General features: G+C 43.7%; 1 protein-coding gene across 2 annotated transcripts in view; it reads left to right on the top strand.

Moving 5' to 3' along the window:
* Positions 1-541: 541 nt before the first annotated feature.
* Positions 542-16,316, top strand: part of LOC311324952 (GDNF family receptor alpha-2-like) — a 57,543-nt gene continuing 41,768 nt past the window's right edge. The window contains exons 1-3 of one of the 2 annotated variants that reach the window (XM_084457564.1): positions 542-659; positions 1,039-1,107; positions 2,085-2,411. In XM_084457564.1, the coding sequence (XP_084313690.1) occupies positions 1,071-1,107; positions 2,085-2,411 (364 nt within the window). In that variant the 5' untranslated portion in view covers positions 542-659; positions 1,039-1,070. Of the gene's footprint in view, positions 1,108-2,084; positions 2,412-16,316 lie in introns of both variants that reach the window. The other variant, XM_084457565.1, reaches the window with a different exon arrangement.

Raw genomic sequence — 16,316 nt, 5'->3', positions numbered from 1 at the left:
TGCTTGTTTGTGCCTCACCATTGACTTCATGGCACCCTTGGCACAGATACAATACAATGCTTTGTGTCCCTTCATGCTGCAGTTTGAGGAGACCACGTCAGGCTTACTAATGCCATATGAAGTTGAGCCTAATGCTTTAGCTGAAATGAATGAAGCCCCTGTAGTCAAGTCTGCAGTCTGTGTGCAGCACTGGCCTCAAACTTTACCTAATGTTGATTGGGTCCTAATGTAATTCATATGTTCATATAAGCCTATTAAATTATATTTTTTAAATGTGCAGCCATCACCTTACCTACATGTCTAGAAGGCTATATTAAGGAACCAGAACAATAGAATGTTAGAACATTATAATGACAGTAATTATACTGTGCCAACCATGGTGTAGCCTATTAGGTGCCAACCGGAATATTATGGGCACTTGTGAGAGAAAGTCAATATTGCGACCATAGTTTTTCATCAAAACATTGAGTCAGCATCGCCCTCTACTGGATTGCTGGAGCGCCTCTTGTTAAATCGTGTGATTCCTCAACACTAAAAGAAGAGCAGCCACTCGGACCGGAGTCTTCTGGAGAAAGGAGTCGGAACACAGCCCACCTGCGGTCCCCTGCTGTGCGCTAGTTGCGGACTAGTTCGTTTGCTTCAGCTGTGAATTCACCGAGGTTGGAAGTTTTCTAACATCAATCATTTGCTGACAAATTTAATTTGAGCATTATTCCTTCTCAAAACTGGAGCCCCGGAGCGGATTAGACCCAATTTATGAGGAGAGATGGTAACCTACAGTTCAACTGATGTGTTCACAATCTATACGGCCCCACTGAAATAACTACTCAGATGGATTGAACTGCTTTGCCCTACGAAGATTTAGAAATCTTTTTATTTCAAATTGTTGGATTATTCAATCGCGGGATCTGAAGCAGGGTTCAGTAATAGTTGGAGTTTTACAAGGAAATTCCCACGTTGGTCAAAGCGGAGTAAACGAAAGGATACGACACTTTTACTGGGGAATTAAAAGTAAAATCGGATCTCCTGTCTTTTCAGCTCCAAGTCACTGAGTCTGCCGCTAATTCATCATGTGGATTTGCTTTTTCATCACCCTGTTTCTATTAGGTGAGAAGTTTTCGTCAATATGCACATCTGTTATAGCCTGCAGTAAGAGATTGTGAAAGTATGCTAAATCATACCAGATTTCTATAGTAAAAAAACACACACAAAAAACATCTTCTTTAGATTAGAAGTGAATCACTGCGCACACTTGCTTCATTCTGTTGACGCATTATAGTGCCGTGCATTCATACTTCTATTGCATGGCATGTATGGGTCATCACTGGGAAATGTTTTCACGTGCTTTTTCATTGGATTATATTTCAATCGACATCCATTAGCCTATCAAATCTAATTTAAGCTCTGATCATTGCCTCTAAATCAATCATATTGACATTATTCACATATAAGCATCCAGTGAGTGCTTATTAGAGCTCATTTGCACCGCAATTACTTCAACTAAGCAGACCCCTGTCTGCTAATATCATAGGCTATGGGTGAGGTTGGCGTAGTGAAAGACAATGAGGACTAACATCTTCCTCATCCTAAATTGTGATACATGGAGATCTACATTTCCCAGGCAGTGTATTTAACATAAATAACTCAATAACAGTAGGCTACAACTGATATTCCATAGAAGACCGCTATTTTCTCTTATGTTAATAGAGTAGTTGCAGAGCCAGGTAAGGTGTAGCCAGCCTACTCTGACATCTGCAGGTTTAGTACAACCTGAAGGTGTCTCTCTTGTCATTGTGTGTCGCTACGGTTCCTTAACCTTGGTCTCCTTTCAAAAGAGATTCCATTAAGCTTTCAATCCAAAATCTGTTTGCCATGAACTTGACTATCATACTGTACAAATCAACAGTATGATAGTCAAGGCAAATGCATCAAAAGCAAAGAGGCATAATATGCCAAAATGTCCCTAAATCTGATCATATGTACAAAAAATGCCATGAAATAGTGCACACCTTATTTCATACTGTTACTCTCCACTAAACATGACCAATGAGAGACCTCTCTCCTCTTGCCTCCCTCTCCCCTAGATGAGGTAGTCTCTTCCTGGGGCGGCTCCTCTTCCTCGGCCCTAGCCCTGGCTGGGTCTGGGCCCGGGACCGGAGGCCACGAGTGGGTGGACTGTGTGCAGGCCAGTGACATGTGCACCCAGAGCCCCCAGTGCAGTGTGCGCTACCGGGTGATGCGCCAGTGCCTGGTGGGAAGGGAGAGAGACATGTTGGCCAACCGGGACTGCCAGGAGGCCCTGGAGGTGCTGCTTGGCAGCCCCCTGTACGACTGCCGCTGTAAGAGAGCCATGAAGAAGGAGCTGCAGTGTCTGCAGAGCTACTGGACCATCCACATGGGCCTGACGGAAGGTGAGGCGCTCTCCACCGGCGGGGTGACCACTCCTGGCATGTGTGTTCCGCTCTCCACCAGCGGGGTGACCACTCCTGGCATGTGTGTTCCATTCCAGACAGCTGGTCCTTCCCACATGCCCTTATCGACTGGCATTCACTGATCAGATGCACACATCATGCCCAGTCATTCCCAGTTAGTTAGAGGTTGGACAGAGGCTCTCACCCTCTTTGGGGACAGAGGAGGGGATCTGGAACACACAGGAGAGGAACGGAACACACACGTTAGCGTTCTAGGAAAATAAGTGTTGTCGAAGGGAAGATGCAGTGATCTGTATTCATATGATTTATGTGTAAATGGGCTGTTCTTCACCTTCTGCGTTCATAATCCATCGGCCGATAAAATCTAATCGTGTTATTTGATAGACGAACAACCACTTTACAGAATGTAAAACGCTGAGAGTTGGAAAAGAAGATAAGCTCATTGTAGTACTCCACCTGCTACATGATAGTGGTCCCCGGAAACCCCTGATGAAAAATGTATGCTTTTCTCTGCCTGTGACATAATGGAGCAATAATGGAATTACATCAAGCAGACCTGTTATGGGAGCCACTATTGGTTTTCACCTAAAGTGTTCCATATTACCATATTATTAGGTTACAATCCCACTGTTCAATGGCCCTGAGCTGTCCACTTATGCAAGTGCATAAGTTGGTGCTTCTCGGGCTCTCCAGATATTTTACAGCCTGCTTTGCATGGTCGTCATAAGCGCAGAATGATGAACATCTGAAGATGTCAGCTTTTGATGTCAAATGGCACATCGTGCCGCTATTCAAGCATTGCCAAGTCACCTTCCAAGAACGTTCTTGTGTTTTGTGCGGTGATCCGTGAGTTGATTTACCATGCTGACTGCTCATGGCACCAGTTACACTCGACCAGGCAGATGGCAGCGAAGGGCGTCTGAGTTCAAAGGAAACGGAACCACCTCACTTTACTCAGGCGGGTTTTTTGAGGCATTGAAAGAGCTTGTACCAAAAAATAGAGACCTCCTCAATATGCCCTTCACCGGGCACACAAGTGTTCCGATTCCGATTTTGGTCATGTCCAGGGAGATACAAACAGGCCTTAATGCAGGCCAAAGCTCTTACAGTGAAGCTTTAATCTAATCATGATCCATTGTGCAGTCAACCAGGCTTTTGTTAACTGGAAACAATTCATGTATAACATCGTTCTCTGGAAACAAACACGATGGAGCTATTCCCAACAGACACTCTCATATGCCGCGAAGCCACTTAAAAAATCGTTTTAGGACAAACCAGGAAACTTTGTTGCCTATGTCATAGTGAAGAGCACAGAGAGCTTTGAGTGGGCGTCTTATGTTTTTTCTTCCTCGGCAGATAGATTGGGAGCGGGAGAGGTCTTTCTGTTTCACTGATAAGTATGGTCTGAAGATCCCTGAGTTGCTGTTGACTAGAGTGTTAGATTTAAGTCACTTTGTGTAGTGGGCACTTTGCAAGGACGGTCACTTTCTAGTGCTCCAAAGTCATTTTAGATAGACGGTGGGTGGATCTCTAAGGCAATATGGCCACAGTAGCCATTGTACCGTCCTCTGGTCTGGTGATGTGGTGCTGTGCTGTTCACAAAATACTCTGTGGTTCTTTTGGTTCATAGTAGCTGCTTGCAGAGTCTCATTTAAATGGTCCGTACATGTACAATACAGGTTGTCCTTGTGCTCCAGTGTCTATTCATGTGATAGATAGAGCAAGGCCCACCGGCTGAATTCAATGTCAGTACAGGCCCTCCCTGACAGATAATAGTTGGGCTTTGAAAGGGTCTGTCTCATTATCAGACTACACAGCTTTAAGGTTGGGAATCTATAGAGGGAATAATTACTATGTGGGAAACCAACCTAGTGTTTGCTTCACTCTGTAACACATTTGCATCGGCTGTAGTCTGCTCTCTGGGACTCTGGCCTAGCCAACACGCGTGGAGCTCTTGGGCTTGCTGTGGTTTTTTACTGCTCAGTTCCAAATAAGGACCATTTCCACACAGGTTCCTTCATACAGTAGGTTTGTGAAACAGGGTTTGCCGAATTGAGCATAATGCAAAGGGAACTGAAGGCTTTTGTTCAATGATCTTTCATTGTATTGTAGTTTAATTATTGAGACGGTTTAGAGGAGGGGGGGGGTCACCTCTGTCCTTTATGAGCTCTTACATGAAATAACTAGAATTAGCACATTTTCTGAAATGATTTATCTTCCTTCATTTTCATGAGCGCCTTTGCTCTAAAGGTCAGCGTCTGAATATGTCGGTGTTTGGTGCTAATATAGCTAGCTGACTGCTAATGCGGGAGCTAGGAGCCCTATTGTGTCTGGTGAAGCTACTTGGTCATGTCAGGCCTTCGTATACCAGAGACCCGGGCAGAGTCAGGGGAGGCGGGGATACATGGGGCTGCAATGGTACACAGCATTCCTCAGTGAAACCTTCATTACTATGAGCAATGGTAGCAGTCACCGGCCATTACCTGAGCCATCCACTGTCATAAGGAGAGCATTTCTCCTGCAAGCTAGCTCAGCGACGGTGGCTGGCCCCTCTGCATGCTGAATACATCCTCTCCTGCTTTCCCTCCCTTCACCTCTCCTCTCCTCCACCCGTGTCGCTTCGACACGCCGGCTGGGTGGTGGTTTCATCATCTGAGGAAGGGATCTGTCAATACTTCGGGTTGCGATCAATGCGACTTTTCAGGTCCCTTCCTAAAATGTGAAAAGGATCAGTGAAATATGATGACAGGACTGGTGCTGTATGTCCTTGTAAATTCCTGCAATGATTTCCTATACAGTATACTGTAACTGAAGGCCCAACAGAGTAGGTTCCAAAGGGGTGGAACAGACACCCAGGCTGGGGCTCATTCAGACCTGCTCAGCAGTGTAGACTCCGTATCAGAGACCCATGGAGAATAGTTGGTTAATCCTTTCAATCGAACTCGCCCTGAATCCTCAGCTTGTCCGGTTCTCTGGACAACTTTAACTATCAGTTCCCAGGGTTTTTGGTAGCAAGTGTGTCTAGAGCTCTGGCCAAGAACGTCAGCAGAAATCCAGCCAGTATGACATAGAACAGAGATAAAGCACCTCTCACTACAATGAAAGTTAATAGGACCCTTTTCTTTAGCTTGTGACAATGTGTCTTCGTATATGTCTCTAGTTTATATTTTGGTATGATAACCCTTCCTATCTTGTAGCTTAATGATAGTGATCACTCTATAAACACACCTGCCCCCATATAAAATGACAAAACCCTGATTCCTGCATATATCATTTATTTTGACTTCTGGACAGTATTCTTGGAAACCAGTGGTCTTACAAACAGTGAATATGTCTCCAATGTGTATCTTTCACATACACTCAAAGTTACTGGCCCCAATGTTGTATCACTAGGCAAAGCAAGGCAAGTTTATTTGTATAGCACATTTCAGCAACAAGGCAATTCACTTTATATGAGACATTAAAAGCATCAAGACAAAGTACAAGAAACAAATAAAAGGTGATATAAAACTAAATGCAAAAAACGACATTTAAAACAGGAAAAATAAAATACGGGAATAAAAGTTACAGTGCAGTGTACGAATAAATAGTTATTTGATTTAATAAAAAGCAGCGGCGAAAGGAAAAGTCTTCATTCTTGATTTAAAAGAACTGAGAGTTGCAGAAGACCTGCAGTTTTCTGGAAGTTTGTTCCATAAAAACTGAAAGCTGCTTCTCCATTTTTTGTTTTAACTCTGGGGACAGAAAGCAGGCCTGTGCCAGAGAGACCTGACCTGAGAGGTTTGGATGGTTCATAACGTAGCAGCAGAGAAGAAATATATTTTGGCCTTAAACTATTCATTGCTTTATAAACCAACAGCAGTATTTTAAAGTCAATTCTTTGACAGACAGGAAGCCAGTGTAAGGACCTCAGAACTGGTGTGATGTGATCCACTTTCTTAGTCTTAGTGAGGACTGGAGCAGCAGAATTCTGAATCAGCTGCAGCTGTCTGATCGATTTTTTAGAGAGACCTGGAAACACACCATTACAGTAGTCGAGTCTACTGAAGATAAACGCATGGACACATTTTTCCAGATCCTGCTGAGACATAAATCCTTTAATCCTTGATATAGTCTTCAGGTGATAGTAGGCTGACTTTGTAATTGACTTAATATGACTGTTGAAATTCAGGTCAGAGTCCATGATTACACCATGATTTCTGGCTTCGTTTGTGGTTTTTAGCATTACTAATTGGAGCTGAGCGCTGACTTTTAATCGTTCTTCTTTGGCTCCACAGACAATTACTTCAGTTTTATTTTTGTTTAGTGGAAGAAAGTTCTGACACATCCTATCGTTGATTTGTTCAATGCACTTACTCAGCGCTTGTATGGGATTACAGCAGTGGAGGCTTGTCCATTGAGGCGAGGCAGGGGAGGACAGTCCTCCTCAGTTTTTGGAGAGAAGAGAGGGATTAAAATATAAATATATGAATGTATTTATTCATAATTAATATTATCTCAGTTTTGTTCATAAAGCAGGTTTTCCCTATGGATAAAAACCCATTATTGAAATTCTAAAGCTCCAACAGTGACATCTATAACATGCAGCTGGAGGACCCATAGATATCTATGGAAGGGAGGCTAGCCTCCCTTAGGGCGGGTTCTTTTCTCTAAAATCAATGTAATGCCTTTTGTCTTGCTAATTTGTGATTGGCCAAAACGCTGAAAAATTACAGAGGACAGTAGGCCTACTCCGGCCCTGTCTGAACAGGATTCAGATATTGACATTTTGTTAGTCCAATCACATTCCAGATTCCAGATTTACCACAGTGAAGGCGTTGATGTCTGTGTTTCTCTTCCCTGTGCCATTGGAGACTTTTTGTGTGTTCGTAGCTCCATAATATAATACATCCGAAAGTATTAAGGGACATATTATACATCAAACTGTTCGTCTATTTGTCTTGATTCTAGCCATCTAAATATCTAAGCTTACATAAATACTTGAGCTAGAGCCGTCTGAACATGACAGTTCCACAGTTCCACTATATAGCCGGTAACGTTAGCTACGAGGTGCACGTCAGGCTACGGCATAGGCAGGCGCGCTGATTGGCTGGAGTCAGGCTACGGCATAGGCAGGCGCGCTGATTGGCTGGAGGCGCAAATTGTCGGCAACTCGTCCAAAACATTTCTAGAGACTGGGTCGCAACACCGGATCGGAGAAATCCTCAGCCTGGCTCCTGCTTGCGTGAGAATTGATCGCTTTGCGGTGCTTATTCCTCATCCAGTGATGGATGGGTGGATGGAAAACTTTCAACTGAATGTTCATATTGTTCTGATAATTGTAGGCTATAGCAACAGTAGAGTGGCAGCTTTGACAGCAACCCAAATGAGCTAATCCCATAGCTGTACAATTGCTAGCTAGCCATGAGCGAACTGTTGGATACTGCATTTGCTGTGCAACGTATTCCATTGTCCAGTTGTCAAATCTATTTGCCAACAAACTGTTTGAGAGCCAGCACACCTCAGTGTCCCCTAATCAAAAACATTTTTCATATATCACCTAACCTCTCCAGCACCTCACCAATATCAATTATTTTCTCTCTTTAGAGAAGAGTACAATCCATTACAACAACTATTGCTTACAATGTTTTATTGTTGTTTTGTAATATTTTATCATAAATATGATAAATAAATGCTGCATGTAGTTAAAGAAAGTGTTATTCAGTTTTTCATATGCTAAAATTGACTGTAAATCCACTTTAAAGCTGATATTTCAAATAATAACTGACTGAGGGAAAGTGCCCCCCAGCGCCGGTTTGCCTTTCTTCCTCCTGTCCTCCTCAGTTTTTTGAGTCACCAGCCGCAACTGGATTACAGTCCCCTGGTGATACGGTGATATAAATTTGTGTGTCGTCTGCGTAGCTATGGTAGCATATTTTGTTGTTTTCCATAATTTGAGCTAGTGGGAGCATGTAAATATTGAACAGAAGAGGCCCTCCACAGGTCATTTTTGTCCGCTCAGATTTGTAATTGCCTATAGACACAAATAGTCCCTGTCCTTCAAGTAGGATTCAAACCAGTCTGGCACTGTGCCAGAAATTCCCTGCCAGTTTTCCAGTCGGCCTAGTATTATGTTGTGGTCAACTGTGTCGAATGCAGCGCTGAGATCCAGTAATACTAAGACTTAAATTCTGCCATTGTCTGTGTGAGCAGTCTCAGTGCTGTGGTCGAAATCCTGACTGAAAAACAATTATTTAGTGCCAGGAATTTGTTCAGCTGTTGAAAAACTGCTTTTTCAATGATTTTACTTAAAAACGGGAGGTTTGATGTGGGCCTATAATTGTTCATTTGTGAGGTGTCTAGATTATTCTTTTTTAAAAGTGGCTTGACGACTGCCTGACAGTTTTCAGGGTTTGTGGGAACACACCTGAAAGAAGAGATGTGTTTACAATTGGTAGTAAATTAGAGACCATGCAGATAGATACATTATTGAAAAAGGCTGTAGGCAGAATATCAAGGCAACAGGAGGAGGATTTCAGATATTGTATAATGTCCTCCTTATTTTCTGAATTTTGTCAGTGAAGAATGAGGCAAATTAATTGCAGGCCCTGGTGGATAGAAGTTCAGAGGCTACTGACACAGGAGGGTTTGTTAGCCTGTCGACAGTGGCAAACAAAGCACGTGCATTATTATTGTTTTTGGTGATGACATCAGAAAAGAAGGACCGCCGTGCATTTCTCAGCTCCAAATTATAAATGCAGAGTCTCTCTTTATAGATGTCATAATGAACATGGAGATACGTTTTTCGCCACCTGCGTTCATCTTTTTTACACTCTTTTTTCTATTCTGACCAGCGTGGCGTTTCTCCATGGAGATCGTTTCTTACCAGAGACCATCTTCACCTTAGTGGGCGCAATGGCATCAATAATATTTGTAATTTTAGAATTGAAATTATCTACAAGCTCATTGACTGAGACCCAAGAGAGGGAGAGGGCAGGTGTGGACGAGACAGCCTGAGTAAATATTTCACTGGTGTTTTCAGTGATGTCCTGTTTTGTGATGACATCTTGAACATTTGTGTGCATGGAGATAGTTTAATTTTGCTAACGCTTAAACAGACATACATGGCAAGCATTTTATAGAATCAGAGTGGTTTGTCACCGAGTGAAGAGTGCTTCTACAAGTGGTTGATTATCATCATGCCTCATAAGAATGATGTGATACAAGTACAGGGTTTTTCCTGCATAGAGAATTACGAGGCGACTGCTGTTCTGAAAAGTTGTCCTACCTCCTCAGGATGACCTACCACCCATTATATTATGTTTAATTCATGGGTAGGGCATCCTGTCAGGTAGAACATGTATATCAGAATGTCCTACGACCCATTTTATTGTGCTTAATTCATGTGTAGCACATCCTGTCAGGTAAGAAATGTTGAAATCACGTTTCCGAATTAAGCACAATAACTGTCAGGACATGTGCCTTCAGGTTACTTTTATTTGTTACACATTACACTGTTTTGGCTTTTCTTGAATAAGCCATTCCTTATATTTTTGTAAATACATGTGTGGTTCCACCACATTTTGCCTATTTTTCTGCCTTCAAAGTTTATGGTACATTGCAGTCTGCTGCTTCCGGGGTTTACACAAAACAAATTGTGTTTCATGTTTCATTCACAGGATGAGGATAAAGTATTTGACACCATTTTATTTTTGTTCATAATACTACAGAATTATGGGATCAGGCATTCAAAATGTGCACTCAAGTTACATACTCAGATAAAATGTATTTGCTCAGGAATATCTAGACAGCTTGTAAATATGTTTTGAACGCATCTTTGTGTTTCAACAGTCTTGTGTGGTCCTTACAAAACACATTACAATACAGAATGGAGTAATACATTGTTTGTGTCTGCTAGTCCTGTCACGGCTGAAACCTGGTATCATAGCATTTTGTGAAATAAGTCACAAAAATGAATGTTAGCCCCCATCACACAAAAGGTCTGCTATCCCACAGCATTGCACAGACAGAGCCCTGAAGAATGACATCTAAAGTGTAAACACTGTGTTCTGGTCCAGGTACCAGTGACCACTGATGTAATCCCACTAGATCCTGATCTGTGCCCCAACATAGACTGCAAGGCTAAAGGTCTGGTGGATTTTGAATAGTTTTGAACTTTTGTTTCTTAGACAGTTGTCTTTGACTCTTGCCAGCCTCCACCTCCACTGTCAGAACATGAAGACGGCAGTGAGCAATAAAATGTTCCATTCAGGCATAATACTGTAGCTTGTAGCTTCCAGACTGGAGCTGTGGTTCCTAAAGCGCGAGAGACAGAGACAAAGCTTGAAACAGTGTGGGCACATTGAACTGGCAGAGTGTATGTAGTGCAGTGCCCTAGCCATTCCTCTAAGTTAATATTTGTTCTTCAGCAGAACTTATTAACAACGTGCTACAGTACCATGGACACACACGACAGAGCATCAAAGTGGAGCCTGTGAGGACTGAGGAGACTACAGTAGCTACCTTTATTTGACCAATACAAAAAGAGCCTCTGTGTACGTTCTGCAGTGTAGTTTGATTGAATTCCAGCTCCATCGTAGACTGTATTCAAAAAGTTTTCAATTCTTAGACTTCTAAAGTGACAGTCCATTTTGCTTTATGAATACCACCACGATATGGGAGTCAGGATTAATTCAAAGATGACTGAATGGCATTATTAAGTTCACTTCAGTTCTACCATCAAAGCCAGCACGATTTTCCACTTCCTCGATGATTAAGAAATATTGAATCAATATTCATAACCCCATGCAATTAGACCACAGGGCACCTTTACACAGATGAGGTGAGTGACGGCTATTAAAATTGACTTTGCATCAACCTATAAGCTGTATGCCAAGACGGGCGGAAAATCCATAGGTCCCTTCACCTGAGGAAGTCTCTCTCATTGATAATGAATATGTGATGGATCACCGGGATACTACAAAGCTCTTAGAGCCCCTCCGGCAGTTGTCCCTGAATCCACTTAAGAACATTATCCCAGCTGTAAGACGACCCGATTGTCTGCACGGCTCTGGCTATGTGCAGCACTGTCAGAGCAAATGATGTCAAACGGAGTGTTAATTACCACAAGTTGTTGCCCCCCAGCAAAACCATCAAACCACTAAACAGCTGGGAAGCATTTTTATTACTCTGTGAATGAATGCATAATTGGTCATGGTGAATGTCAAGTAGCACTGTTCCTGGAAAATGTAGAATGCTGTGAATCTTTTCAGCCTTAGCTGGCATGTGTATTGTTTATTTGTATTTCACAATAGGCCTACTCTTTTTGGGGGGATAATGTTATCAACCACTAATGTTCTTTGATTTAAAAAATTAATATAAATATGTCTATCATGTGTAGCACAGAAAACTGATGTTTTGAAGCTAAAATCTGTATTGAAGCGATATTGTAATATTTTCACATTGCTGAAAGATGGAGAAGTGAAGGTTCCTCTCTGCCCATCGCAATGAACAGAACATCCCATGTGACCCGTCGAACTAAGAGTTTTCAGCTTCAGGCTGAAGTGCACAACATCTCCAGCATGGTTGGTAAACAAACTGTGCTCTCAGTAATAGCCATGGCTTCTAAGAAGTTTCTGAAGCACAGACAATAAGGTAATTGTTGTACTTTAGCTTGCTGGGACAATTACTCCCAAACACACACCTGTCTGAGCCCACTCACAACAGACATGTGAAGAGTGACATGAACAAAGATATGTGGACGGGGAGAAAGAGTGACGCACGCGCCCACACACACACACACACACACACACACACACACACACACACACACACACACACCGCCCCCACCAGCATGGTTCCTGTCAATAGCCTTTCTCGGAAAGAGGCCAGCAGAGCTGTGGCATGCTGTGATGATTGTCAATAGCCTATGAAAGAATGAAGGTAAAGCAGAGCCACATGTCTTTATCCAGAGATGCACATCTCACTGGCACAGATTTGTTCATATGTCAGGCGTCAGTTAGCTACAGTAGGCTATGGATGGACTTCGTTCTTCAGTAGTCTTTCTTAAGAGGGAGAATAACAAAGGGATAAATACGAAGTACAGTATACTACTCTGCTAAGAGTAGACCACTCAGCATTGTTTTAGATTCTTACTGACATTATTCAAGATTTATTTTATTTGTCACATCTACTGTGCTACAGATAAACTCTAATACTCAATTTCCAAATTATAAATTTACGTTACACATTTACAAATGAACACAAATTACACTAAGTATGCTTTCTATACAGTAAGATTAAGCTAGGATCGGGTAGATAAAGGTCTGGATGGATTATGTACATGCTTTATATGGATATGAATAAATTAATACATTAAAAATAAATAAATAACCTGGGGGGGGGGGGGGGGGGGCTTTTTCATTGTAAGTGGTTAAGTTAAATACACTGGATATCCGGATCCTCTGGGTATAGTGATACTATATTGTAGCTCTTCCTGAGTCTCTCCATGTGCCATGTGTGTGCGGTATCTTTTCCCTGACCATAGCAGAGAGAACGGTCCATTGCCTGGGTGGCAGGGGTCTCTAAGGATCCTGTTGGCCTTGGGGATCCTGTTGGCCTTCAAGGTGGGGGAGTGCCCCCCCCCCCCCCCCCCCCCCCCCCCCCGCCCAATATACGTTCAGCTGACTGTACCACTCTCTGTAGGGCCTCGTGATCCTGAGAGCTGCTGTTCCCAGACCAGGTGGTGATATTCCCAGTCAGGATGCTCTCGAGCGTGGATGAGTAGAAGCTCTGTCGGATCTGGTGGGACGCCTTGAATTTCCTCAGTTGTCTGAGGTGGTACACACTCTGACGTGCTTTCCTCACCACAGTGTCTATGTGTGTTGATGACCATGTCAGGTCCTAATCTCGACGCCAAGGTACTTGAAGCCGTCCACTCTCTCTACAGGGGTCCCGTGATGATTTAAGGGGTGTAGTTCCTCTCCTGCTCCGACTTTTGAGGGTTTAGGGCTGTCCCATTGTCAAATCGTCAGGTGCATGAGGGCTCTCTGGCAGAAAATTTTGAGCCCTTATGCCCCCTTACCATAAGTCTGCACTTCTGCAGACTTTGCCTAAGGGAATTACCCACAGTTCCTTTAGTTGTGACTTGAAACATGGGGTTACCTGAAGAACGGCCAATAAACAAGCATGGACAGATCAACCAACCCTACCTTTCATATTACAAAACAAAATGTTTTCATTTTTTCAGCTGGACTTGCTTACCTGCACAAGTAGCCTTATACTTATTTTGGTTTCAATATCTTGAGGTATAGGTCATCAATCCTATGATTTTGTATAATTTGATTTGTTTGAAAATATGTAGGCTATGGTTATAAATTAAATAGATTTCTGTTGCCATAAATCATATGATTTCCCTGTTAAAAGTTGCATGACATTAATCATCCATCTCGGTGCAGTGTTCTTTGAATTGAGATTTCCAACATGAACATGCATGTTGTCATTCTTGAGTAAATACTGTACTTTGGATTAATCAGAATCACAGACAATAATGTAGTGATCTTATGACCACAAAATAAAATGATTTCAACAAGTTGAACAGAAATGTTTGAGGGTAACACAGGGTTGTGAAAGTGTAAAGGGGATTTGACTCAGCCCAAAATTAATTTACATGTAGGCCTAACCTTACAAGAAAAACATAACATGAAATTGAAACGTAAAATAAAGTAGTCCCAAACCCATGATAGGAAGAAATATGTTTTGGTGTCAACGTAATGTGATGTTGCAAGTCCTGTCCCATTCCTTTTTATATCATTCCGAGTCCTTGCAGCCTCTCACACTCTTTATCACTTTACCAGGTGATGTCAATAAGTCTGTGAGGGTTCAGGGCTTGAGAGTTTAGGGGGACATTGGGACTGGGCCTTTGTCTTGCTGACATTCAGATGGAGGTTGTTTTCCTGACACCACTGGGTCAGGAGCCTCACCTCCTCCAGGCCGGCCTTCTCATCATGTTGTGATCAGGCCTATCACTGCTGTGTCATCAGCAAACTTGACCATGGAATTGGAGTCGAAGGTGGCTGTACAGTTGTGCGTGTAAAGAGAGTACAGTAGTGGGCACACAGCCCTGGGGGGCGCCCGTGTTGAGTGTGAGAGAGGTTGAGGTGTGGATGCCTAACTTCACCACCTGGGGTCTGTCTGACAGGAAGTCCAGGATCCACTTGCAGAGGGCGTCGCTTTGCCCCAGGATCCTGAGCTTGGTGTCGAGTCTGGGTGGGGTTATAGTGTTGAAAGCTGAACTGTAGTCAATGAACAGCAGCCTCAAATACTGTAACCCGACACCTTCCCCTTGCTCTTGTCTAGGTGGGATAGGGTAGTGTGGAGGATGTGGTCTATTGCATCTTCTGTGGATCTGTTGGGTCTGTATGCAGACTGTAGGAGGTCTAGTGTTGGGCAGTGAGGAGCAGATGTGTTCCTTGACCAGCTTCTCAAAGCACTTCATGACCACGGAGGTGAGAGCTACCGGGTGGCAGTCATTGAGGCAGGCTGGTCTTGGCTTCTTCGGTACGGGGATGATGGAGGACTTCTTGAAGTATGTGGGGATGATGGACTGGGCCAGGGACAGGTTGAATATCACCGTGAACACAGGAGCCAGTTGGTCGGCACACGCCTTGAGGACCCGCCGAGCAGTGTTGCCATGGGAACCAGGAATGCCCGGTAGACGCCATTTACCATCCGGCCTCGCTGTCCATGGTGCTGAAGTGAGATGCGGCGCTTGCTCACCGGTCTGGGCGTGTTTGTGCCCGGCATGGTGTCGCTGGGTGGTCGGGAGGATGCCACAACAGACAGAGTTTGTGGATTAATGGCCTGATCTGTTTTGTAGAGATCTAGCCACGTTTCTGTCAGTAGGATACAGTTCCTGATGTCCCGTTCATGTGCGAACAGCATGTGTAGGTCGTCCTGTTTCTCATCATACAAGGACTGGACATTAGCCATCAGGATGCTGTGTAGCGGGGGCTCGCATGCCCGGGCTCTGAGAGCCTTTCTTACCCTGCCGCCAGGTGTTCTGGAGCTCCAGCACCTGGTCCTTTGTGCTCGTCTGGTGTTGTTGTCTGCCTTCCTGATGGTCTCCGCTGGGAAGTTCCTCTACATTTATTAGTGACCCCCCCCCCCCCCTCCCTCCGACCTGGCTGAGGTTACACATTATTAACAGTCATTACTTGTCTTTGGGTCTCAACAAACTTATGGTGAACTCGCATCAAACTGTGATTAAAGAGATATTATTCTCAGCTGTACTATTTTCCCTTAATCAACAGGCAGCCTGATTATCAAATATGCATGAGGTAGACCAGAAAACAGACAATTGAACATCCCCGCTGCCTTCTATTTTGCTGCCCCCACCCCCTCGTCCCTCGTCCCTCCTCCCTCCTCGTCCCATTTCCAGCTGGATGAAGAGCGGTTTATCGGCACACATCTTTTCAAAAGCAGCTTAGCGGGATGATAAACAAAAAATGGGCATATCTATTGATTGGATGGTTATCCGGCCAGCATCGTCGTTTCCCCACAGCTTGTGGGTGTTTTTCATTTGCTGCGGTGTGGGCCTTCGTCCAGTCCCTGGGCTACCTTGCTGCTGTGATCCTGGTAGGATCAGAATGCAAAGCTATGACACGCTGGAGGTTTGCAACCACACCGGATGGCTGTGAATTTTAAAAGCAGGATTAGAGTCTTCTGAGAGGGAGACACGGGGGAGCCGCTCAGTCGGTTGAGTGCTAATTTGAATTTTTTTACCAACATACACCCTGGCTATTCAGCTTTAAACCCAATTCACAGCACACCAGAAACAAATGTTCATCCCAAAACGAAATTATCAGACCATGGCAAACGATCTGTTTTGCATATCATGGAATTAGC

This window comes from Borostomias antarcticus (genome assembly GCF_949987555.1).
Source record: "Borostomias antarcticus genome assembly, chromosome: 23".
Taxonomy (NCBI): Eukaryota; Metazoa; Chordata; class Actinopteri; order Stomiiformes; family Stomiidae; genus Borostomias; species Borostomias antarcticus.
The sequence above is the reverse complement of the archived record's forward strand: the minus strand, read 5'-3'. Positions and strand labels throughout refer to the sequence as shown.